This window comes from Rutilus rutilus (genome assembly GCF_951802725.1).
Source record: "Rutilus rutilus genome assembly, chromosome: 15".
NCBI lineage: Eukaryota > Metazoa > Chordata > Actinopteri > Cypriniformes > Leuciscidae > Rutilus > Rutilus rutilus.
In genome coordinates, this window is record NC_140220.1 from 21,186,980 (window position 1) to 21,214,601 (window position 27,622).

General features: G+C 36.8%; 3 protein-coding genes across 4 annotated transcripts; 2 read left to right on the forward strand and 1 right to left on the reverse strand.

The window, feature by feature from the left end:
- Positions 1-2,454: 2,454 nt before the first annotated feature.
- glrx5 (glutaredoxin 5 homolog) lies at positions 2,455-6,336 on the reverse strand. Its single transcript, XM_084431368.1, has 2 exons — positions 5,742-6,336; positions 2,455-2,998 (listed from the first exon to the last, which is right to left on the reverse strand). Exons 1-2 carry the CDS (start codon positions 6,034-6,036, stop codon positions 2,829-2,831), a joined length of 465 nt encoding a protein of 154 aa, XP_084287494.1. The 5' UTR covers positions 6,037-6,336; the 3' UTR covers positions 2,455-2,828.
- A 1,221-nt stretch (positions 6,337-7,557) lies between these two features.
- On the forward strand, positions 7,558-20,380 carry clmnb (calmin b). 2 transcript variants are annotated; one of them, XM_084431939.1, is made up of 12 exons: positions 7,558-7,656; positions 8,045-8,094; positions 12,191-12,258; positions 12,752-12,813; positions 13,095-13,190; positions 13,303-13,386; positions 13,941-14,033; positions 14,140-14,360; positions 15,153-15,346; positions 15,969-16,051; positions 18,492-19,468; positions 19,764-20,380. In XM_084431939.1, exons 3-12 carry the CDS (start codon positions 12,192-12,194, stop codon positions 19,873-19,875), a joined length of 1,989 nt encoding a protein of 662 aa, XP_084288065.1. In that variant the 5' UTR covers positions 7,558-7,656; positions 8,045-8,094; position 12,191; the 3' UTR covers positions 19,876-20,380. The 2 variants fall into 2 exon arrangements, with proteins under 2 accessions (XP_084288065.1, XP_084288064.1); XM_084431938.1 differs by lacking the exons at positions 7,558-7,656; positions 8,045-8,094; positions 12,191-12,258 and having other exon boundaries at positions 12,544-12,813.
- A 3,161-nt stretch (positions 20,381-23,541) lies between these two features.
- Positions 23,542-25,616, forward strand: LOC311304727 (alpha-1-antitrypsin homolog). Its single transcript, XM_084431940.1, has 5 exons — positions 23,542-23,654; positions 23,837-24,518; positions 24,631-24,901; positions 25,076-25,223; positions 25,331-25,616. Exons 1-5 carry the CDS (start codon positions 23,652-23,654, stop codon positions 25,517-25,519), a joined length of 1,293 nt encoding a protein of 430 aa, XP_084288066.1. The 5' UTR covers positions 23,542-23,651; the 3' UTR covers positions 25,520-25,616.
- Positions 25,617-27,622: the final 2,006 nt, after the last annotated feature.

Genomic DNA, 27,622 nt, shown 5'->3' on the forward strand with positions numbered 1-27,622 from the left:
GTACGAATTAGTACGAATTAGCCAACTTTTTATCATTCGTACGAATTCGTACGAATTGGTCGTGAGATAGCGTTGAACAATCAGAGTATTGATTGTGTGCCGCAAGTGTCTAGCCAGGGATTTGTTCTCTGCGGTCCTGGCACCAGCGTTTTTAATAACGCCATGGACATTTTTAGCAACTTCTGTGTGTTCTTTGAAAATGTAGCTCTGACAACTGCTGTGAAACCTTCTTGCCTGCTCGAGTCTCTGATGTTTACATGTACCTGCAGAGCAGAGGTGTCAGACGCTCTTCAGGAACTGGCACCAATGACCTGATTCTGTTTGCAAACCAAATCCACATGGAGAATAGTGGCATTCCCTGTTCATGTGCCTCATATTTGAGAAAACCTGAGCTGTGTTCTAAATTGCCCCCTATACCCTCATTCACTATTCCCTACATTACTTCACTAATGCAGTCCACTTGAAGGAGTGAATGAAAACGATGGGGTGAATTCAGACACTGAGTGCGCTGAAAGGGCTGCTGCTTTTGGAGTTTGTACTTGCTGTTTAATAATCCTTTGAAACTTCCCAAACTGGCTGCTCCAGTAGCAATGCAAATATTAATATTGAACTCTGTAATGGAAACTAGAATGTATAAACCTTAATAAACAATTTAATAATAAATATAAAAGGAATTTATACCTTTATGATATTACATTGTATAAGCATGGACCAGATGTTTGGAAAATGGATGGGTGGATGGATGATTCAGCGGCGGACGCATCTTATGGTGAGATGCGGGAATTAATTTGCCGTGACCCTCACAGTGCATTTTGGGTATTTACTAGCCGTTGAGCATACATCAGTTGCACACTCGTTATTGCGGTGCATTATGGGTTTGAATGAGTGCAATCGATAATGTCCACCACACTATTAAAAAAGTCGCTGCCTTAAATGTTTTAAGTACAATCAACTTGGATGTTTAAGACATTTCAACTTTACTTCATTACATTAAACTTGACTTAAATTAGTTTAAGAGTTAAAGCAATGTAAAAACATTATGTTGTCAACTTATTGATCATATAATTTTATACAGTGCATTGTTTCGGACACCACTACAAATGGCTGTCCCCTCAAATAGTGCCCTTATTTAATGGAATAGGGGGCGATTTTAGACACAGCTGTGGTGTTGCCTAGCAACCAGCTTTAAGGGAGAAGGAGTGCTGGGATATGAAAGCTTTTGAGAGGATGGTGAAAATGGCAAGTCAGGCATGGTTTATCATTAAAAAAAAAAAAAAAAAAAAAAAAAGGAATAAAGAAAGGTGGTACCATGTAACCTTGCCTACTACATTTCCACATCTCAATCTATTTTTTTTTTTTTTTTTTAAGAATAAATACTTGAAAATACCTCCTGTATGATTTGACTTGTAATTGTTTTCTATTTATTTATTTTTAAATTAAACGCAATGTCAATTTGAACAGTCTGGCATTATAATGAAGGTAAACATATAGACCAAGTATAAACAATAAAAAAAAAAAATATATATATATATATAAAATTAAAAAAAATCATTATTTGAAATTTCCGGTAACACTTTATTTTACAGTGTCCTTGTTACATAGGTTACATGTACTTACCATAGTAATAACAGTAAATTATGCATAATTACATGCAACTAACACTCAACCAAATCCTACCCAAACCCTATAGTAAGTACATGTAGTTACTTAATAATACTCAGTACTTACATATATAATTACACTGTAACAATGACACCGTAAAATAAAGTGTAACCTAATTTCCCTTGAAACATTTAAAGACTTAAATGTGTGCTTTTCAAAACCACATGAAATCAACGAATTGATTCAAGTAATTATTATTTTATTTTTTTTTAAATCGCTAAAAGTCATTTCTAAACTTTTTTAAGGTTTTTTTTTTTATAATAGAAACTCACTCTTTTCAGTCATTATCCTTAATGACATTTTTGGTTTTCTATGATCAGTCAGAAAACAATTGTAAGACTATTGCGTCCTCTAGTGGACACACGTGAAGCTACAATCATCACTAACTCCAATATACTTGGAATGTTATTTGTCAAATCAGATCTTTGACCTATTCTTTAGACCTACTTTTTGATTAACGTCCTTCATGATTATCAATTTCCAAATTTGTCAAAGATACAAACATTAAAACAATCAACAATATGAAACTCTTTACACTTCAAGTGTCAAATAGGACATGTCCATGTATTATATCGCAACTGATGAAAAAAATCTTTAAAATAAGTCTCACCATTAAAGCCAAGTAGATATCTTTGAGCCAAAAGATTTCAACATCTTATTTGATATAAACTGCAAACAATCTACAACAGGACAACTTCCAAGCATGTTTTTTGACCAGACTCATATTACGAAGGCGTTATGAAAACCTGAATCAACAAGCACATTCTTTGCAATGACATCCGATCCACAGAATTCATGATGTTGTGTCACACCCAACAGCTTTACTTTCAAACAATGGGTGCTTTATATTATTTTATTGACAAAAAAACTGATATACATCTAAAATACATGTAATAATATATTTCAAAATACAACATTTTAAATATGCAGTGGTCTAACATTAGAGTATCTGAAATAAAGGCAAGCATACTGCAATAGAAATGCAATCATCATGTTTGTAATACGGTAATTCTATGTCAAGTGTTTTACAGTGATTTTTCAGGATTTGGGAGTTTTTACTTCATATCCTTTAGTTTGGACTTCAGCAGGTCAAATCACCCTTCACAAGTCAACCTTTGAAAAGCTTACATCAATGGACAATCATCCTACAGATGCGACTTCGCTGACTAGGACTGTTTTTCTTGATCCAGGAGAGCTGATCTGATTCCCAGCTTCTGAAGTTCCTCTACCAGGTCGCCGCTTTGATGCATCTGAAGAAGAATATCGCAGCCCCCGACAAACTCCCCGTTGAAGTACACCTGTGGAATCGTCGGCCAGTTGGAGAATGACTTTATTCCTTTCAGATGGAACAAAGTCGCATGTCAGTAAACATAATTTTTTTAGTTCTTAAAGGAACACGCCGCCTTTTTGGGACTTTAGCTTATTCACCGTATCCCCTAGAGTTAGATAAGTCCATACATACCCTTTTCATCTCCGTGCGTGCCGTTACTCTGTCTGACGCACCCACCGCTAGCCTAGCTTAGCACAAAGACTGGAGGTAAATGGCTCCAGCTAGCATACTGCTATCTACTTATCCAATAAGTGGCAAAATAACACCAACATATTCCTATTTACATGTTGTGATTTGTACACAGCGTGTACAAATAACAAGGTCACATGAGACATAGCCATCTTCTAACTGTATACATACTGGGAACTATATTCTCAGAAGGCGAAGCACTGCTACTTGGGCGGAGAGATTTGCTCGCAGCACCTGAGAAGCCCCGTGGTGAGGAGCAGAGAGTTCGCTCAGAGTTGGAGTAAATCACTCCGCAGAAGTAGCAGTGCTTCGCCTTCTGAGAATATAGTTCCCAGTATGTATACGGTTAGAAGATGGCTGTGTCTCATGTGACCTTGTTATTTGTACAAGCTGTGACTATACAAATCACAACATGTAAACAGGAAAATGTTGGTGTTATTTTGTCACTTATTGGGAGCAGTATGCTAGCTGGAGCCGTTTACCTCCATTCATTGTGCTAAGCTAGGCTAGCAGTCAGACAGAGTTACGGCACGCACGGAGATGAAAAGGGTATGTATGGACTTATCTAACTCGGGGGGATACGGTAAAAAAGCTAAAGTCCCAAAAAGTTGGCGTGTTCCTTTAACTCTTACATACACAACTCTGGAAATAATTTAATTTGACTTGGATTTCCTTACTCTCTTTTTAATTTCCCTTAAGCATTTAAGTCTAGGCTTTACTGTTTGAAAACTAACCTCAGTGGTCTAAGGGTTAACACCCCTTTCTTCCTGCTGCGCAAAACTGATAAAGGCAATCAGAGCTGACCGGGTGACTGCTGGTGCCGTTAACCTATACTTGTGCTGTATTGATCAAACTAACCACGTCTAGAACCAAGTTTCAGACCCAAACTAAAGCGCATTGTATGGAAGTCATAATAATTAGAAACTTTCTCATAATAATTGACTTTGTTACTCATTATTTCGAGATGGCGAGTCATTATAACGAGAACGTTTCTGATTATTCTGATAAACTTTTTCATAATAAGTTAGTCACGATAACCGTGAGATGTCACTTTTACAAGGTCACAAGTCATTATTACAAGGAAACATCACATAGCCTAATAATGAGAAACTTTCTTAATAATGAGATTTTTTTCATAATAAAATTTCTCATTAATATCCCGTAATAACAGACCAACATAATAATGAAAAATGTTCTCATAATAATGAGAAACTTTTGAGTAATAATGAGAGACTTTCATGCCTTGGTTTCTCAAATTTTGAAACATTGTCATAATAATGACTTAACATCTCGTAATAATGAGAAACTAAGTCATTATTATGAGAACTTTTCAGAATATTATTATGAGATGTTTTTTATTACAAGGAAACCACATAATAATGTGAAACTTTCTTAATGAGTTATTTTTTTTTCTCATTAATATCCTGTAATAATGGATCAACATAATAATACAACACTATCATAATAATGACTCAATAGGCCTATCTCATAATAATAATGAGAACAATTTTTGTAATAACGAGAAACTTTCTTAATTAGAAAAAAAAAAAAGTATAACAATAAAAAAGTGTCTCATTAATATCCCGTAATAATGGATCAACATAAGATACATTTTCTCATAATGACTTAATATCTCATGATGAGAACATTTTTAGTACTAATGATAAGCTTTTATGTAGTAATTCCTTTTATGTTTATGTAGCCTAACCTTTAATGTAGTAATGCCTTTCTCATAATAATTACTTACCATCTCATAATAATGAGACACTTCCTCATAATAATTGCTTGACATCTCATAATAATGAGAGACTAAGTCATTATTATGAGATGTTTTTCATAATTAGTAAGTTTCTTGTTATTGTGAGATGTCAAGTCATTATCACAAGGAAACATCACATATGAGAATATTTTTTTTTTAAGATTAATATTACTGGCTGTCGATTAATGGATCAACATAATGAGGTACTTTCACATAATAATGACTCAATCTCTCATAATAATGAGAAACCTTAGTAATAATTAGAAACTTTCATGTAGAAATGCCTTGGTTTCTAATAAAATGAGAAACTTTCTCATAATAATGACTTAGTTTCTCATGAATATTTCATAAAAATTACTTAACATCTCATAATAATGAGAAACTGACTAATAATAATGACTAATCTCGTAATAATTAAAGTTTTTATTAATAATAATAATAATGTGAAACTTCCATGTAGTAGCCTAATACTGAGAAACTTTCTCATAATAACGTGTCATTATTTTGAGATAGGAAGTCATTATTAGATGTTCCCCAAAAATGATTAACGTTAACGTAGGCTACTGTATACACATAATTATAAGACAGTTTCTCATTATTATGAGATACTAACTTAGCCATAATTATGAGAACGTTTCTTGATTGTATGATTAATAATTGGCAGCTTAAAATAGATTTTTCCAAAAAGGTGTCACTAACTTTTTTAGTATGTCACACGTTTAAGAAGAACCACACATCAAATAAAACCGTCGTCCATTTAAACTCCAAAAACTCTTCAAACAACAATGACCAGCCACTGACCTTCTCTAATATCCTGATCATCCAGTACGTTATAAGCAGCGTAGCTGTCGACCCCGTGCATTCTGAGGATCTGAACGACGGCGTTGCTGAAGCCGCACATGGGCTGAACAGGAGTGCCTTTCATGAAGACCACCACCTTGTCCTTCTTCACCATCTCCTCCATGTTCTTCTGGCCCGCGGAGGAGCACATGAGGCGGGCCCAACTAGACAGCACCTCTCCATTATACTGAGCTGTTCTGTAATGCCACGCGACCGGTCGAAGACACCGGGCTGTCGATCTGAGAATGTTGTTCATTGTACAAGTCTGAAGGGTTTGGTTAAGATTTTAAGTGGTTTGTGTATGTGTGTCACGTTCTTTCAATGACACCACAGTGACAGAACCTCACCGAAGAAACTCGTAGGAACGTAAGCTCCGCCTCTTCGAGAATAAACACTCAATGGAGGAAAGCTATTGGTTCTCGTCTTTTTCTTATCCTCTGTGATTGGTTGAATCCTACGTCAGTCATGAAGGTTACACAAGTTGCTTTTTATCTCTTGACAGCTTCTATTTTAGCGAAGTAAAATATTGATCTACTATTACACGTACATTCACTGTAATTTAAAAACGCCTTTTTTTCCCTTTATTTATTTTTTTAGGACGAAGTAATTAGTGGAGGCATTTACATCCGGTTAGATTAACACTGACGTTTTTTTCTTCCGGTACGCGTACATGCTCCAACCGGCTCCAACTCATTTCTGCGAATCGGTTCTTTGAAACTCTTTTAAAGATTCATTTAAAAAACGATTCAGTGATTCCATTGACGGAATTTCAGTTCATTTGCAGCGATTCCGCTCATAAAAACACTATAATCTAGTTATAATTTGATTTTGTCATAATTGTAAAACAACTAAAAACAGTGCTCACTCGACATTGCTCGAACGCATTAAAGAATCGTTCGTTTGTTTGCTATAGTAGGCTATACAATACTGTCCTACTGTCCCATATTCAAATGTCCGTCCTTGGATGTTTATAATGCCACTGATTGATCAAAGCAAATACCTGGTTTGTTGCCCAAAGCTACTTAGAAAATAATTTTACAAATAAAATAATGATATTCACAGATGGTTCAAAGAACCCTAAAAATGGACAGTCAGTGTATAAGCTACATTCCACAATGTGGAAAATATATCAAGAAAAGAACAACATATAATCTTTCAGTTTATACAGTAGAACTGGTAGCCATTATATTGGGATTGCAGTGGGTAGAAGAATATAACCAAAAAAAAAAAAAAGTTTTAGTTGCATCTGATAGTTTGTCTGCACTCACAAGCATAAAATCAGGGCAATCATGCAGGCCTGATATGCTAATTGAACCATATCAAACAATATACAGATGACATAATAAAGGTTTGAGTGTATTGTTTGGGTTCCTGCACATGCTGGTGTGAAAGGCAATGAAGAAGTGGATATGGCTAAACAGTCTCTTAAATCACCAACAGTAGATTTACTTGCATAAAGTAAAACTCAAAAAAATAAATACAAATAAAAATGGCAGGAATATAGGAATATTAATGATATGAAGACATCTGTATAGTAGGCTATTCAAAGTTATGTTGTCATGAAAAGGGAGATGAGTAAAAAGCAAAGTGAAGAAAGGATTATCACCGGTCTCAGAATAGGTCATACAGGGCTCAACAATTACTTCATCTATTAGGTAGAACAGGTCTGATGGAGCGAGTATAAAGGTTATAGCTAATTATAATATATTCTACATTCTGCCAAATCTTCTGATCCACACTCCCGTTCAGTAGATGGCGGTAAAGCACCTAATAAGCCGGTTTGCCAACCGCCAATAAAAACATAAGAAGAAGAAGTTAGTTAGTTTTCGGTTTGATTAAATGAAGTCTGCAAACCGCGTGGATTTTCTACAGTTTTGTAAGTAAGATTTAAGCTACTTTTGTCCACGTCTGTCCCCAGAATGAAGTGCAGTCTCGCGATCCTGTCTCCGCCTGCAGTGGCTGGAGACTCGACGAGGCTGCATAGATCAAAATGGAGGAGCAAAAGGCGTGACTTCTCTAGACTTTGAAGTTTTACGTGCGATATTCTTTCCACAAATCTCGTCCTGTTTCCACGGCGGTAATGGTTTGTTTTATACCGTTGCCAATCTCAAAACAGGCAGAGTAATAAAGCGGCGGCAGTCAGATATTGTCTGGCAGGAGGAGCGCGCCTTTCAGACACTTCAAATTGCCACAGTGAAACGTTATGTTGTGAATGGAGGAAAAACCTTGCATTGACTAATTCAGACTGTTTTCTATATCCGTAGGTTCGTCCGGATTCCAACATTGCTCACCATAATCCCAGTAATGTGTAAAGGTTTGTTTTGTAAACGGTTTATTGACTTTACTCCATTTTTTTTTTCGTTCAATAAAAAGTGAATTCATGCACGCACACAAAAAAAATCCCAGATTTGCGTCTGTTTTTTTTTTTTTTTTTTTTCCATAAGTCAATCAAGTATGTCTGAGGTATCTAAATTTAGCCGTTCAGCAAAATTGTTTGTAGCTTGGGTAAACTCTGAACATTGTAATTTTCATTCATGCATGAGTAGGGTTGCCAACCGTTCCGTATAATACGGAATCGTTCCGTATTTGACACATAAAAGTCTTGTTCCGTATTGAACTGATACGGAACGCACTTTGTTCCGTATTTTTGAGAATCAATTCAGTGCAGTGAAAAAAAACCCCGACGGTGCGGTAGATAGGCTACTAATTTCTCCCCTGGATTGTCTATGATCAGCGTAGCGTTTTTAACATCTTGGAACATCATCAGAGAATGCCCTTTTAATTGGTCGTTTCAGTCATTGTGAGTCACGTATCGTAGCAACGATGACGACAAGTGACAACAGCGGGAAATGTAAAAATGACTTCCTCCGAGCAGCCGGCCAAAAAGAAAAGAGCACAAAAATATAGAATTGAATGGGAAAATGACTACCCGTGGCTGGAATGCGTGAGGGACAATGAATACACGGCCGAGCGATGTCACGGTTCCTTGTCCGTCAGACGTCTCCAGCTGATATGGTAGGCTATGTAATTTTAAGACTCAAATTAGTTCACAAGAAAGTGATTATATTAAAAGAGATATTACAAGTTTAGCCTAACATTGTAAAGAAATCAAAAAAGTACACATGGAAAAAATAGCTGCACAATGTGCTTAGTCTGGAGGTTTATTTATTTCTGTGAGATTTTCCATGTGCATACATACAGGTGTTGTATTGCTTGAATGCAGTATTTGAGTGCAATATTTTAGTTTTTCTTTATTAGCTTTTTTTATTTATGTTTTTATATTATTGTTTTGCACTGGAAAGAAAGTTAACTATAATGGAAGTATAATTATATAAATATATTTGCACTACACCTCCTTAAAATGTTGTCTAATTAAATTAAAAATATATTTTTTTGCACTGGAAAGAACATTCTAGAAGTCTAATTCTATTGAATAAGTTTGCACAAGGCTACAGAAGTTTTGAATGTTAGATGTTGTATTTGTTTAAGTTAAAAATAAAATGTATTATAAACTAAACAAATCCATGGTTCATTGTTGGCAAAATGATCATGATAGGCTTTATATTTCACATCTAACTTATGTGGTTCAGTCTTGTATATTGATTAGGCCTACTTTGCTATTCTATAGGCCTATAAGTTGTATTATAATATGCTACAATGTATTAAATATATTTATCTAAATATATCAATTAGTTTCCACAATATTCACCAGAAGTCATCATTTCAGGAGTTTTTTTTTAAATTATTCCTTGGGGGGCGTGTCCGGGGGCGTGTCACGGGGGCGTGTCACCCCGTTCCTTATTTTCATTTCAGAGAGTTGGCAACCCTATGCATGAGTAACGTTAGGCTAGTTCATGAAGGTGCATTTGTTTATGTCTGAGGCCTGGCTTCCTTGGGTTATAAAATGAGCCACTATCTACACTCTGTCCTGCAGGTCCTACAACAAGCCCAGCCAGTCTGTAGGAGTGATGATTTATAACAAACTAATTACACTTTTACAATCACAAACTCCCCTAAGCACTTCCCCTAGGGAGAATCCCCAGCGCAATTTAAAAGTGTGGTCAACTTCGTCAAGTGGACGAGGGAAGTTTATTTGGACAGACCCTCAATTTTTACTGAGGGAGTCTTCTCATGTACACTTCAGGCATATCCATAGACAATGCAACACAATTGGGACATCACAATCAACTTCCAGTGCTCGCATTTATTTAACCCAAAACTGATAAAGGGTTTATGGTGTTTAAACCCATTGCAATGTTTCTGCAAGTAGTGGGCACTCGTGCAACATTAGCAATGATGTACACTTGAGTGATCGAGGGAAGGGCATAAAAAAAGACTTAGATGCAAACAAAGTGTCCAAATTCTAAACTACGGAAGTTGTTCCTTCTATAGTTAAATTGTCAGTTTTAAGAATGGTCTGTTTTTATTTCATGGTGATAAATGTAGGCTATATTTAAACTATTTCAATAGTGTTTATAAAGTAAAACCTAACAAATATCTCTCTGTGAAGTGTATCATAGTGGTATATTTCTTTAAAAAAAAAAATGGCACTAGTTATGTTTTGGTATTTCATGCAGTGACATTCAGGCATATTTAGGCCACATCCACACGAAGCCAGAGCTTTCCCTATCCAATCTTTTTTTCCCCTTGTTCTAAAAAACAATTCTCTAAACGGCGTCATCTCAAGAAATATTTACATACACACGAAACCGACTCAAAACGATGTAGTATACATGCCAGACCAGTATGTAGTGCTGTAATTCTTCCACAGAGATATACACTAAATCCGGAGAAGAAGACTTGTGCTTAAACCTTGTGTGCTGTATACATTACTATTAGGCTCAGTAGCTGCTGCTTTAACTTTTGCCAATAACTTTTTTGAACAATATAAACAACCATAAATGGCCTGGTGCAAAATATGAAATCAGACAACAGACAAGCATAAGAAAGAAAATATAAAGTAAAATAAAGAAATAAAAATACATTCAAGTAAATAATAAATAAAAAAAAGAAAAGAGGCTCAGTAGCTTCTGCAGTACGAACACAAGCATGTAATCTGCTGTTGTTGCTGTTACGTGTCGTATCGGTGTGTGACTAGGGTCGACACGTGGGGTGATGACATCATTGTTTCACAAAATATACGGATTGGCTGTACACACGAAAACGCAAGGGTGTCGTTTTCAGATTTAAGCCTGTTTTATACTTCTGCGTCGAACTGCCGCCGTAGCTACGTCGTAGGCTGTGTGTAGTGCGCGTACCCTTCGGCGTACCCTGACGTGCACCTCTCCAAAAATGTAACAACGCGTCAATTCTACGCGGACACAAGCGCTGTGATTGGTCTGCCAGAACCCCTCCCTCGGGGTTTCATGCTCCCCAGGTGCGCGTCAACGCGGACAACGACACAGAAGTATAAATTAAAACCAACACGTTGCCTACGGCGTATAGGCTCCGGCGTATGTCCGACGCAGAAGTATAATGAGGCCTTTACCCTCTCTGGGACCTGATTAAAACAAATAGCGGTTTCAGGCTCCCAAAACGCCGGTCCGTCTGGACGAAACGCCGATACGATACAACATTTTTACGTATACAGCTAAACGCTTCTCCGTGTGTACAAGGCCTAATTGTATGAATACATTGACCCACTAATGCAATATATAAGGCAACAAAAACACACTGTCATTGACTTTAAGCAGTTTTTAGCGCACGGACGACAACATTATCAAAACGATCCTGTTCACATGGATCCGCTGTAAAAACGCTGTATTATCATGCCAGGCCAGTAGTAGGTGATGTCACTTTGTAAAGAAACACTATGCGCCTACAGACTGAACACGTAATACATATGCGCATGATGTCACCGTTTTCACAAATTTGCATTTTTGTAGTTTACACGTTATCATTTAGAAAAAACTTGCTCTTTGAAACCCGTTTTCAAAAGTTTGCGTTTCCAGGTCCCCAAAACGCTGTTGTCGTGTAAACAAGTTTTCAGTTTTTAGTTGAAAATGGCCCCTTAGTGTTAAAATATCCTTTCATGGTGAGGATTAGCTAATATTTCCTTTTACAAAAAAGAAAAGAAACTTGAACCCCCAAATCATAGTTATACTATGAACAAACCATCCATTCAAGCATCCACATGTTTTATTTGTTAAAAGTGAATAGGTGAAATGTCAACACATAAAAGTTAAAGTATGACTATGAATGAGTATTAAATATTGGCTTGAGGCAGTAAAGGATTTGCAGGAGCTGTCACCGGTGTATGGAGGAGACGGGCATGTACTGGCAGGATTTGATGCTCAAAAACACTTCTCAAACCCGACGACTTGATTTCCTCAAATGTTACCCTGTTACCCTGTCGCTGCAGCTACTGTAGCATATTCGTGACTTTGAGAAGTTTTCTTGGTCCTGTTCAGGATGTCCTCAACATTGAGTAAGAGAGATGGACGTGTTAAAGACAAGAAAACCGCGAAAAGAACCCAAGGTAAAAGAATCCATAACGGTGTACATACATAATTCACAGGTACAGTTCTTATAATGAATTATCTTTATGCTTTAAAGATTTTTGGGTGGATGTTTTTATGATCACGCAATGTTTTAAATGGCAAGTTTGCCCCATTGTATCATAATATATATTATATTTTCCAGTTCTGGCACAGGTTTAAAAAATAATTTTGTATTTTTCTTTTAAATACAGTTTTTTATATTATATTATAAACACAATATGACCGAAATGGAAATGGAAATAAAACAACATTCTGAAAAACAAGTCATAAAATGGAACGTTTTTAAGACAAACTTCCTCGTTCATTTCACTCAGTGCATGTCTCTTAAATGAAAGCGGACCTGCTTATACCTGTTCTCACCTGCTCTAAACCTTTTACAATGTTCTGAAATGACAGTATGTACAAAAGTTGACTCAAAAAGTTGTACCCATGCCCTGAGAAAAAGCCTGAGTTTGATTTCTTTGTTTACAGAGGAGAAGCAGGCAGTCCAACAGAGAACTTTTACCAAGTGGATAAACATGCATTTGAAGAGAGTGAGAATTGTCTCATTTCTACTGCAAGGACAATCTACAGATTCAGTTTTTTACATGCAACAAGGCCAATCAACATATGAAAAATTATACCTTTGCTTACATAATACTTTCCATGAGTGTCAGACCTATTACTACAACAGAAGTATTCAATGTCTTAAGGTGTTGTTTTTGTAAAAATGTCAGCATGTTTGTTTATTAATAATGAAAAATTAACATACTGTATTTAAAAGTAGTCATTAACTGTCATGTCTACTTCATTTGAGTTCCTTTCTGTGTTGTAGTGTGACCCACCTTTACAAGTTAATAACTTATTCACTGATGTTCAAGATGGAAAGGTTCTCATGGCTCTTCTAGAGGAACTGTCAGGCTGTAATATGGTTTGTCATCACATGTTTTACTGAAAAGATACAAAGTTTGATCACTATAAAACTGTCATACATAAATGTGGCTTTCCTAAACACATAAGAAGTGTTTTTTCATGTGCTTTAGCTTGATAGATTCAGGCCATTCCCGCATCACATCTTCAGACTAAACAATATTGCGAAGGTCTTGAATTTCCTCGAGGACAGAAATGTAAGTCCTAATTATTATTATTTATTTTTTTATTTTTTTCATGTCTTAGTGTGAATCCCTGTACATCACATAGGCCTACATGGTGGGTGGGAAATATATCATGGCCAATAATTAATTCCATAATTTTAGTTTAAATGAGTTTAACAATTATGATTAGTTTAACAAAAGCAAAAATGAAAATTTTGTCATAATTTACTCACCTTCAAGTTGAGGGTAGACATTGAATTCCATAGTAGAAAAAAAATAAAATAATAATACTGTGGAAGTCAATGGAGCCCATCAACTGTCTGGTTACCAACATTCTTTAAAATATCATCTTTTGTGTTCAGCAAAAGAAGAAAGAAACTCATACAGGTTTGGAACAACTTGAAGAAGGTGAGTAAATGATGACAAAAAATGTAATTTTGGCCATGTTGTACAAAATAAAACAAGGGAAATAATTAGTACTTGACAACGATTTAAAGGGAACTAATTAGTAAAACACAGCCATCAATATATATTTTTCCTTCCATATGTCATGTTCAAATGTAATCATTTATATTATTTCCACACAGGTGAGTCTTATAAATATTGACGCTAATGATATTGCTGATGGCAATCCTTCAGTTGTTCTCAGGCTAATCTGGAACATCATTGTATACTATCAGGTAAAGCACACTAACATTGTGTAACGGTAATGAAAGAGTTCCATTGTTCTTGTGAGTGAGTGTTTGATCTACTGAGTTTGTGGCTAAATTATTTTACCATTCGAAGATTAAACAGGTTACAGGACACCTAGAGAAATTCCCTTCCACCTTCAGTCTGCTGTCATTACCTTGTGGCAGTGATTCTTCAGGTCGTAGTTCTCCAGTATCACCTGGAGATGACATATTCGGCACTCTACCCTCAAAAGGCAAAAGGTCTTCTCAAAATCTCAAGTACCGCGGTACAGCCATAAAGACTCTGCTTAGCTGGGTGCAAAACTGCTCAGCAAAGTAAGTCAATTAATTTACTCAGCCACAATAAAGACAAATGTGTTTCTTGATATCCAAATTGGTATATTGTATATAGTCATAATTTACTCACCTTCATGTAGTTCCAAACCTTTTTTCTTCTGTGGAACACAAAAGGAGACAGTTTAAAGAATGTACTGATCGCTCTTTTCCTTGAAATTGAAACGAAGACTCACACTTTCAAGCTTAAAAAAAATGCAAACACTACAAAAGCATTGTTTTGTTCGCTATATTCCTTTCAAAGCCGTGCAGTAGCTTTCTGTTTTTACTTCAAATCTCATTCTCCAGTGAGCTGTAACTGAGGACCACGAGTGAGTGTGTTGAACTTTGTAAACAAATCATTCAGAGTGGTTTTGTGAAGCATTTTAAACGACTTATTGAAAACATATAACTCAAAAGAACAATTTGTTCCAAATAAAGCGTCACTACTTCTTTCCTGAACTCTTATGAACACACCAAGTTGGATGTCAAGGCTGGATTTTAAGATGTTCAGTAAATGTAACTTGAATTTTAGTCTGTTGCTCACTCAATACTACCAGATGACTTTGTATGGAGTATGGACCACTTTCATGGTGCTTTTGCATCCATTTTGTCCACATCAAGTATAATTGCATTAAAAAAGAACATTAACTTACACAGAAGAAAGGCAGCTTTGGAACAACATGCAGCTAAAATGATTGGATTTATTTTTATTTTTTAAATCTATGCCTTTAATTAATGGACTTCCATAATTTATTCTATCTTAGAAAATGCTGTTTCAATCTTTTCCTTCAGATATGGGGTAGAAATTCATGATTTTGGTAACAGCTGGAGGAGCGGAATGGCTTTTTTGGCTCTGGTTAAATTCTTCTGTCCTGAATTTGTGGACATGAGGAAAGCTTTGTCCTCTGAGCCCCGTCTAAACATGGAGACAGCCTTCACAGCAGCATATGAGTGGCTGGGGATTCCTCCACTGCTGGATCCAGATGGTAACGCACACACACGCACACACACGCACACACACTAATACTCATGTTGGCTTTTCATGTTTTATAAGTACATTCCACAGACATAATGATTTTTATACTGTAAAAACTGTGTATTCTATCCCCTTACACTAACACTACCCCCAAACCTATTCATCACATAAAACTTTCCACATATTTTAAAAAACATTACTTTGTATGATTTATAATCTATTTTCCACATGGGGACCAAAACATGTCCCCACAAGGACAAGGATTTCAGATATTCCCATCTTTGTGGAGACATAATTGCCATTTTGTCTCCATAACGTAGGGTTTGCCAGGACCACACACACTATCCACTTCCTTTTACTTGTGCCTTCTATATAGGGGAACATGCTTAATTGCTGTATGACCTGCACTCTTCAGAAATAAATATGTTGTAAAACCCCAGAATTTTACTGTAGAACTACTACAGTAACTATTGCCAGTGAATATTGTATAGCAAAGTGTTGTATTGTTTTCTTAGTTTTGATAGCAAATAAGCAGAATTTATTTTTGAGTGGGATTCATCTTCAAAGCAACTGGACCGCAATCAGGTGTGTTTGTTATTTGACCTGACCTTTTTTTTTTTTTTTTGCACTAGATGTTGCAGTGCATTCACCAGATGAGCAGTCCATCATCACCTATGTAGCCCAGTTTCTTGAATGTTGCCCAGGCCATGGTGAGGTGAGGATATTTTTTATCTTTCATATCAATGATTGCGTAATAAGGCCAGTCATATAAAGTCACAGGTAAAGCTAACCAAGACTTGCTTATCTGGAATGGTAACATTATTGTGAGTAGACATGTCAAGAAGACTAAACATGTGGTCACATGTGGATTCCTATTGAAATTACTGGATTTTGCCCTCGAAAGTTCGCCGAAAATTGATAAATGTGCTGCCACCAGTATCAAAATTGAAGGGGGTAACGGGATAGTTTCACCTCCACAGAATGAAGCTGAAGAGGAAGAGCCGAACTGTTTCAAAGACATGTATACAGTGTATATACAATATATATATATATATATATATTATTATTATTTTATTTTTTATTTTATTTTTTTCTCAAACATGTGGATTCCTATTAAAATGACTGAATTTTACCCGTGCAAATTTGCCAAACACTGGCAAATGTGACAGCACATGTAATATAAATAATGCATAATATAATAATATAATGCATCCATGTATAATTCAACTCCAACATGTCGGAAATACTGTCTATTAATGGATCCTACTGGCATTTCAGAGGCCGGGTTGTGTGTTTATTTTTATTTTTTATTTTTTGTAAGGCCCGCTATATTGGCCCAATTGCCGGTTCGCCAATACCACAGGGAAGGTCTCACGTGCTCTGTCCTTTCCTCATGCGAAGTATTGGTTGATTAAATTTGTAATACATTAATCATGTATTCTCTCGTTAATTCATCTGACTCCATAAATGAAAGGTTTTAATAATATCTGTGCCTCACTAAAAGTGAGTGAATGTTTGACTATTCCTTTTAACCATTAAATGAACAACGTCAAAATCAGTTAGAATAATCACATTAGGATTTATTATGTCAGGTAAATGTATCATGCCAATTTTCATAATCAATTCAAAGATAATCGATACAAAACATCAAATGCTCTGGAATAGAGAGAAGATGCAAACCCAACTTTAAGAAATACGTGAGGCTGAGAGAGCTATCTCTCTCAGCCTCACGGACCGATCTGAAGTACAGAAAAAGGCCCCGATTTCCCTGCTGCACCTCCTTAAATAGACAAACCTTTTCACCTGGAACCATGTGCTAACAATATAAATTTGCATTCAGAGGTACACTGTAGCACCTCTTGGGGGTGTGTGACCATTTGCTTGAGAGACCAACCCCTCCTTGTATGCTAGTTATCCATAAACCTTCAAAAACCTTATTACCTTGTGTTTTACTTATTCTGGAAATAGGACATTTGTACCAGTCGCACTGTGACATTTTAAATGATACCAAACATGAAAATACTCTGTGATAATCATTCACATTAAACTATACATTTTCTTGGGTGATCTTCAGGTGATCATCTGAGAGAGAGAGGGGGTGAGGGAAAGAGATGTAGATTAGATGACTCGGAGGTGAGACTTTCGTCTCGATGGTGCATGAGAGCCAGTTCAAATGCTAATCTCCAGAGAGGTCCTTTTGTCCTCTCAGGGCCTGGTCACCCCCAAAACAGACTGTCTGGAATCTCCTAATTTATCAATTCTTACATTTTTTTTAGTTTAAAGGGTTCATGAACTGGCTTAAAAAAAAAAAAAGTATATTGTTGTCTGAGGTCACCTTATGACGTTCGCTTGTTTTTTACATTCAAAAACATCACAATGAATGTTAGGCTATGTTCTACCCTGGTTTTGAGCTTAGCTCCTGAAACACTTGGTTTTTATGGGCGTGCCACATTGAAGACTTGGAAGTAAACGCCCACTGCTATGATTGGATAACAGTTTTGCATATTATAATGAGTTTCATGTAATGCGTGAATCGGTGGGCGGGGCTAAACAGGCAGTGTTGAAGTAGGCCTTGATCTTTTTCTGCGGAGGTGGTGTTTGATACCCTTTGACGTCATAGATCCCCACTTTGAAAAACCTGTCGATCGCTGTGCCTGGTGTCAATAAAAGCTTTTATTGGAATAACAAGTTCGTTTTCAGTTCTGAAACTTACAGGATATTCTTATTGTATGATGACCTCTTATATGTCAAAAGCTCAAGAAAAAAATTATTTCTCAGTTCATCACCCCTTTAAGCCCTGAATGATTTTGATTTAATTTTTTTTTTTTTTTTGTGAATGTTTAGTAAAGATAGTGTCAACAGATCTTGAGTCAAGGCTTAGAATTACAATTAAATATATATATTTTGTTGACACACTAGAGTATGGAAGCTCACTTTGGAGTAAATAAGGTACTCCACTAAAAAGTGGAAATTGCCTTTTTATTTACTTTTTTTCTATAAGTTAGAAAATACATACAAAATTAACCCAATGTATCACCATTGGAAACAAATTATTTTAAAATTGTGATGTTTATTCTCAAGCAAACTAAGATAAAATAAACAGTTCTATTAGAGATAGATGTATTGCTAATCGCATTGCATTCACTGATTCACAGGACAGTGTGTCAACAGATTCCTCTAGAGGCACACCAAACTCCATTGAAAGATGGGACAGACCTTGGATTGATTCGGTCAGCTGTGTGTCACAATCTAATGTCTCCGCTGAAGTTTTGAGATGCCTTCATAACCCTTCTGAGACCTGCCAAGAAGAACAAGATCAAGAGCTCAGCTCAGAGTCGCTTCATATCTGTCCTTCAGACAACCCTGTGGGTTTATCTGCTATACCTCCACATTTCCTCACCATGAAGAGTTCCAGCTGGTCAACTGGACAATCCTTCTCAGACTCCACTGGAGGGCAGTGTTGTGACTCCGTAGCATGGAAAAAAGGCTTGATGGTAAACCTGGAGGATGATGGGAACAGTTCTGAGGTTTCAAAGGCCATTTATGCAATGTCAATGCTGGATTCAGACGAGGAGGACGCATACAGCTACATCTTAGAGCTGGACCATAAAGAAGCTGGAATAGTGTCAAATGTCGACTTTGAATTAAACGCAGTCATGGATTCACAGGGAATGGAGTTTGATATAAATGTTGTCAGTACACTTGAATCTCAAAGTAGGGAAAGAAACACATTGTGCCATTTGTGTGATACACCGAGTCATTTAAAACCCACGGATGTACTGATGTCATGTGATAGCAAAGATACAGATGAAAGCACACTGGGACAGGTCAAGGACATTCATGTATCCCAAAGGGACTGTGACTCTCTGCCAATGAATCGAACTGGTATAGAAAACACAGAAAAGACTGCCAGATCATATGCTGATGAATGTTTGGACTTGGACGGTTCATTCAAAATGAAGGAGAGTATTTACTTGGATGTATTTACTCTAACTTGCAGTGATGGTGTTGATCATATGCAAGTGGACAATGATCTTGATAAGGAGAGAATTAGAGAGGACCTTTTCCTTTGCGAAGTGAATGATAGTCTATATAACCGAATAACCGAAGAACCTGCAGTTTCACATTTGAGGTTAGGAATATATTTTTCATACATTTTATCACCTGCTCATTGGAAAAACCGTGCCTCTACCTATACATTTTTGCACAACTCCAAAAACTTACCTTTACAAACAATTCACTGCAGATTTACGTTAATCTGTTTTATATAAAACTGAACATGTTTTTAATGGCACTCACTAGACATTTTACTTTGAAACATGCAATAAGCATAATATCATTCTGCAGAAATGTTGCCACAGGTACGTTTTTCCAATGAGCCTGTTTGCTTTGAAAATAACCAATAACCGTCTCTTTCTGTGTTTTAGGAACGGCGGTCGTGACCGAACTAGTTATGAGCTGGAAGAGCTTCATGTGCTTCTGTTCCTCTGGATGATCGCCTACTGCTGCCTTATATATCCTCACCTGGACTTCTATTAAGTCTATTATCAGTCTATTAAGTAAAAACTAGCAATGCTAGAGCAATATACTTACAAGGAGAGTTCTACAAAGTGCAATATTGTGCGTCCACACACGCAATTCAGTTTATCTCCTTCTCATTGTTTGTAAGTCAGGATCAGAGCTAAAACTTGTCCTCTAAATAAAGTGGGTTTAGATCACACACGGAATTTACAGTAGAAGAGTTACAGACTTACAATAGACTATGTGGATTGTCAGTATCACATTGCGAGAGTATGTCAAAGGTCTTAAAGGGTCATTGCATGTTTTGTCATTGAGTTTGTTTTTGAGTTTTACAACTCATTCCTGCAGCACTCTATAAATATTGCCTTTTTGCTGCTTTACCTTTAATATATATCTACATAACTGTCCTTCCATGTGACATGAGCAACAAGGTTCAGTGTTATTTACTTTACAGTGTTAACTCTTTACCCCCCAGCATAAAAAAAAAAAAAGTCAGCAGCCAGCCACTGCCAGCCTTTTTGATAAAAAAAATAAAAGAAAAATAAAATCACGTATATGTCAAAGACTACATCTGGCTCAGATTCAGAATGATGATCAAAACTTAGATGGAGTAGATCGAGTCCATCAACACCCCCACAGCTTCACAGTCCTCGTCCTGGGTCGACATATTTCATTCAGTAACATTAGGCAGTTTTGATTTATATGCTGTTTAATGTTGATGATCGCTGTATTTTTCATTTGCATCTGCTTACATACTGTACATACTGCTTACATACTTGTTTCTGCTTCTTCTTCACCTGTGTTTTGATCAGGAGATTCTGCACTCTTTCAGAAGATGCAAAATAGCATAACAGTGAAAACACGGAATGCCGGAAATTTCCGTCAATTGCGGGGAAAGAGTTAATATATATAATTTTATTTGTTTATGTGAAATTGGTTTCAGGGTATTTTTTTTATCAATACGTGAATGTTAATCTGACGTCTATAATATTGTACAAAATTGAAAACCATTGAAGAATAAAATAATACAAATATTTATTTTGATAGAAGATGGTAATGTCAGGTAGTGGAAAGAGTTTGTTTAGCTTCATTCTATCATTTGACAGTTGAATGATTCATTATTGAAGCTAAATTTAATGGAGAGGCCTACTTAATAATCTCATTAGAACAGTAGTTGAAATATTTAACACTTTATCAGATGTATAAACGTTGCAATTTATAACAAATGTTAGCATGCACCAATAAAGTGATTTTCAGTTCGTCCCAGCAATCAAACAGTTATATATGTGTATGTGTGTGGATCTGGAGAAGATAAAACAGGCCAAACTGTTCAAATATGTAAGACTAAGCGTGGGCTGGATGAGATTTGTGCCCTCACTACAGAGAGCCAACAACTTCTGAGAATGTGTTTGTTTACTGTCAAGGTCAGGGCCGCTAATCAATGTCAACATCTTTCAACATTTCCCTTGGAAAAACGATCAAAAGAGGAGTTTGGACAGTTACGTGTACCCCCAACTGTGTCATTTAGTTTTTTTTTGCAGTGAGTTATCAAGAGATGTGTACAGTATATTTTGATAGTAGCAAAGCTGTTAATATTCACTTCTCCAGGGGAATTGGACAAGCCTGAGAGACGCAGGCGCTAAATGGTGTTGGAAGCTACTATGGATGCCCTAGTGCTCTACAATGACCTTGTCTTTGGTTTGTTTGCTGCTTACAGCAGAGGGAAAATCATTGTTTCTCCTCAGTTGGACTGTCCTTTGCCCTTGTGAAGATATGGAGAATCTCACATGACCTGATCACAATAAGGTTTGATGAATGGGCTTCTGAACTTCACAGAGGCCTCTGTGGAGGTCACATATTCCTGGTCATCCATAACTTAAAGAAGACACTTACAGCTCTTACTCAGTATTATGAAAGTCAGAATTTACAACAAGATTCAAATGTGGCTCTAGATTAAAATATATAAATTAGTTTTGAAATATAGCAGTCACTCTCTTTTATATTGTATGTTATACAGTGCATTCAAAGTATTCAGACCTTTTATTTTTTTCCCCACACAATTAATGTATTAAAGTATTACATAAAATACATTACATACCCCATAATGACAAAGAAAAAATATATTTGGGAAAATGTGCATATTAAAGAAACAACAACAGTCCATTGGTGGCGGCAAATCAACAAAAGCTCATTTGCCAACTGCCAGTATAACATTGAAAGAAGAAGATAAACAGAGTTTGTAGATTTTACAAAATTTTAATTAAAGAAATGTTATGATATAAATTGAATAATTTCTATTTTCAGGTCAATGATCAAACAAGGAAATTGGCAACACATCAATTTGGTCACTTGGTCACACATCTTTGCTTCCATTCTCAAGTCTGCATGATTATTAAGTTTTAAACAAACTTCTGGCGTTAGTTTGGGAGTTCATGTAGCCTGAGTGTATAGAAGCTCTACATTATTATGTTTGTGTTGTATTATAATGATCAAAATATTTAATTGACAGATGCCGATTAAATGGTTTGCGGCTGACCAGAGAAATGGTGAGTGACATAGAGTGTTTTTCACACAAGAAAAGTTATGAAAACAAGAACAATCAGTCTACAGCCTGTAGTGCTGCTGCAATAAAAGCACATTGATATTGATAGGAAATACAGAAATTCTTGTTTTTTACTTCTCATTCAATGTATTATGATGATATTGTAATTTATAATAATAAAAAAAAAAAAAAAAAAAACTTTCTCACACCAGTCTTAGGCTTTTGGACCCCACTGTATACTTCAATCTGATCCAGTACCAGTACAGCTGTCTTAAGCCAGACATTCTGTTTGTGGCCAATTGCAGCTCTGTAAACAACAAGCTCAAGAAGCTTCATTCTGAATTCAGCTGTTGTAAACATGCCAATAAAATGGAGAGAAAGTGACATTCCACACTGTCTAAGACATTGATTTTCTTTCCCCCTTTGACAGGTTTGCAGAGATCCGACTCCCAAAGTTTGCTTTGGAAAAAAAACATATACTTCAGAGACCCTTGAGAAGCACGGTGTTCACTCAGTGTGAATCAGCCAATTGTAAACAGCCATCAAAGGTGAACGATCTGGTGTTGACTCTTGTGAGGGTATTCATTTTAAGCACCCTCCTATCAGAGTACAGTATATCACTGGTTGATTGATTGTGTCTCTCTCTGCAAGCTCTGTATATAGTGAACTGATTGTGGATGAAAGCCCAATAAAAAATAATAATAATAATGCAGGAATAAACCATTACTGAGTCATGTAATAGGAACTTTTTCCCCCAAAATAAACAGAAATGCATATAAATTAAATGTTTAATTGGAGCGTAAAAAGTAAATAACTTGTTTGGGTTTTTACATTTGTTTAAAACCTAAATAAGAGAAACTTCTAATTATGGACAGCTAATTTTAGAGCTGTGCTTCAATTGACCATCACAGAAAATAAAAAGGCACAAGCTATCACAGTATCTTAAGATGTGAATACTTTTTGATTAACAGTCTGAGAGGAAGACAGTCATATCAATCCTAAATTGCTGACTGACTACTTTTTAAATCTAAATCTCATCAACAGATTTTAAGTAGGTACTGAAAACCCCTGACACAGAAGTCTAAAACTGTGTTGCATCACTAAATACAGAGCAACAGCTAACCATGAGTGATTGCGTTCACAGAACGGGGGTGGAAACAGGTTAATGTTTAAAAATTTTACTCGGCCGATGCTTGAAGGACTATAAATTGACACCAATCCATCTGAACAGTCTCCTGTCAAGAGGACTTTGATGGTGAGTTACAATTGTTTCGCTTAAAGTGCTACGATTTTACCAGAATTTTAAATAGCTACTCTTTGATATTTACGTTAACAATGTGATACGTTTACGTTTTGTGATAACAAAAGCATAGATTTGTGTGATCAAGTAAAAATCACAAAGTTTGTACAATGCTGTGCCCTCTGGTCATAACACAGGTGGATAAAATGTGGGGAAAGATTTATTGCTGTGCGATTGCTGTCCTGCTGGTAGCAACGGCCTGGGCCGCACCCCACGAAGGTGACCATGATGGCCACACACCTGATCACCACCACCATCTCCACCATGGGAAGGATGAACCCCACCCCAGCCACGAGGGGTCCAGCGATGCCTGCCACCTGCTTTCTCCACACAACGCTGACTTTGCCTTCTCTCTCTACAAGAAACTTGCATTCCAACCTGATGCCCAGGGCAAGAACATTTTCTTCTCCCCCGTCGGGATCTCAATGGCTTTGAGCATGTTGGCTCTAGGTGCCAAGGGCAGCACTCATTCACAGATATACAGCAGTCTGGGTTATGGTGAGTTGAAGCCTGAGCAGGTCGATGAGGGTTTTGAGCACTTGCTCCACATGCTGGGCCACAGCCAGGATGCCATGCAGCTGGAGGCAGGAGCTGGTGTGGCCATCAGAGAAGGCTTCAAGGTGGTGGACAAGTTCCTGAAGGATGCTCAGCACTACTACAGCAGTGAAGCCTTCAGCGTTGACTTCTCCAAGCCTGAAATTGCTGAAGAGGAGATTAACAAGTTCATCGCCAAGAAAACCCATGACAAGATAACCAGCATGGTGAAGGGTCTGGACTCAGAAACAGTGATGATGCTGATTACCTATATGTACTTCAGAGGTACTAAAGAAACTTGTCTTTCGTTCAGTGATATTCCTGTAATAATCATGTATTTCATCTTTGAAAAATCTTGGTTGATGCTGACCTGAATTTTTGTAATTTGTCTTGATAGGCAAGTGGGACAAGCCATTTGATGCAACACTGACCCAGAAAGCTGACTTCAAAGTGGACAAGGACACCACCGTGCAAGTTGACATGATGAAAAGAACCGGCCGCTATGACATTTATCAAGACCCTATCAACCAAACTACGGTCCTGATGGTGCCCTACAAAGGCAATACTTCCATGATGATCGTTTTTCCTGAGGATGGGAAGATGAAGGATGTTGAAGAATCCATCTGCAGACACCATATTAAGAGCTGGCACGAAAAACTCTTCAGAAGGTAATATCATCGATACATCCAGATTTAAATTCATGTACTAGTTGACTTCTGACTTGAAGGTTGATGGTTGTTTAGTTGCTATAAGATATTTGGGAACTTTTTGTTACCATATTTGTTACCATATTTGGGAGCCATGGTAGCTGATATACCATATTTGACATTTATGCCCTTCAGTTCTGTGGACCTGTATATGCCCAAATTCTCCATATCTGCAACTTCCAAACTGGACAGCATTCTGCAGGAGATGGGAATAACTGATGCATTCGGTGATGCAGCAGATTTCTCCGGGATGACAGAAGAAGTCAAAGTCAAGGTGTCAAAGGTATGTGTGGACTTGTTTTTACCTTTTGAAGCACCATCATCGTTGATAGACCTAAAGAATTTGAAAACTCTTGAGAGTCATGTTCACATTTTGAACCCAATTTCCAGGTTGTCCATCAGGCAGTCCTCAGCGTGGACGAGAAGGGAACAGAGGCAGCAGCTGCAACTACAATAGAAATAATGCCGATGTCCTTACCAGACAGCGTGGTGCTCAACCGGCCTTTCCTGGTTCTGATTGTAGAGGACAGCACCAAGAGCATCCTCTTCATGGGCAAGATCACCGATCCTACTGTGTGAGATCCTACTCCACACATAACTTGTCGGCCCTCTGCGTAAATGCTAATCTTTGTGTAGATCTTGTTTTAAACTGCAATAAATGTTGATTTGATTGTAATGAAGTGTGTCATCAGCACTTTATTTCACAATATATTCCTGTTTCGCATGTACATATTACTTTTTGTAGTAATGACACTAACTGGGTAAAAACTTTACATACCCCTAAACCTAACCTTAACCCATGTAGTTACCTTACACTACTCAGTACTTTCATGGGTAAGTACACTGTAAAGTGCACATGCTGTAAAATAAAGTGCAACCAAAACCACAATACATGCATTTCTCAATACTGGTCTCAACATAATGCTGTCTGGAAAAACTGCAATTTTGAGCTTATTAAATTGTTTTTACATACATTTAACGTAATGTAGCAGGTAATTTAACACAAATGGATTTGCAGTAGAATCAAACTCATCAAAGCAAATTTGGCTAAATGTATCAGTGGTGGTAGTAATTCTGTAACACTTTCTGTTCTTGCCTGCAAACTAACGATTTGCAGCATTGATCTTTTTCTGTTAGTCTTCATCTAGTCACTGGGACATAGGTTAGCAGGATACCGGACTACACAGAACCTACAATTATGTAATATATAGTGGCACATATACAGTATGCATACGCTATAATCTTACATACAGTGGGGTCAAAAACTTTAAGTCCACCATAAATTAATGCTTCTAAATTACTCAGCTTTTCTCTATTCTCCGTTTCTGCTCAATCCTAGGCTTTGGACTCCACTGCAGATAGAGTTTTGATTTCAAGCCATGTTTTGGGTTGCACAACAGAGGGAAGGATGAGATAACCTATGGTTCATTCCCCTCACCTTTCTGATCTTTAACCTTTCGATAGAGCTTCTGCTCCAGTACAGTGTGTTCAATCAATACCTCGTCCTCCATAAATCCAACACAGCAGGCTCAGGCATGTCTGTCTTTTCTACAAGATCAAAAGTGCAAATAAATGAAAATGAAATGAAAGCCTTATTGTGTGTAGTATGCAGTCAGGAATATGAGCAATTTTATTTCATGATAATATATGATGATATCATGATAATTCTACACACACACACAAACAAAACAACAACAACAACAACAACAACAACAACAACAACAACAACAACAACAACAACAACAACACAACAACAAACCTACAATATGAACAGCAATACAAATGAAATAGACCTACCTGAAAACTTCAAGCACTAGATAAGCTAAATAGGTTACCACATAAATTGTATAAAGTAGTCAAATGTACCAAAAAACATAGTCTTCTTCACTGTGTAAATTAAGTATTAATTTTATTCTCAGTAAAGTTGCAAACGTGATTCAGTCAAGAGCAATGAGGCCTACTGACCCTTAGGCGATCCAAGATATATGTGTCTTTTTTTTCTTCAGTTGAAATCATGGTCCTTGATTGTTCATATAATGCAAATCAATGGCTAACATCGCTCTGAGAGTAAAAAAACAAAACAAAAAACACACACAGGCAAAACAAAATTGATACCCGTGGCTCCTGACAATACATTAAGGTCTTATGAAGCAAAACGATCAGTCTGTGCAAGAAAAAAGAAAAAAAAAAGAAAGAAAGAGTAAATTGTGTGAGCTTAATTTTTTAAACAGTATCGAAAGATCTGCAAAAACCCCATACATTTACCCGCACATAGATTTCCCCTCAAAGAAATCAAGACAGAAGTGGTTGAATGTGGACAAAAGAGACACCAGGTGTAAATGAGAATCTGTCTGTCTACTTGTGATCTGATCGACCAAAATGCATCTTAATACCAGGTGTAAACAGGGTCTTAGCACTGATACACATGCTTTCTTTCTCAAATGATTACGACTGTGTTCACTAGGATACTCGCAAAGACGGCCATTTTGACACTTAAATATGTGTATTTAACCGTTCAAGCCCAATAAGATGCCAAAAAGAACTCAGTTCAGTACTCACACGCTGTATAAGTAGCGGCTTCATGTGTTCGCGTTGCAGGTGTGTGCGCTCAGCAACAGTCTCTCAGACAGCGTGTGCATATAACGAAATGAGTCCGCTTTCACTGCTTATTGCACTTGAATG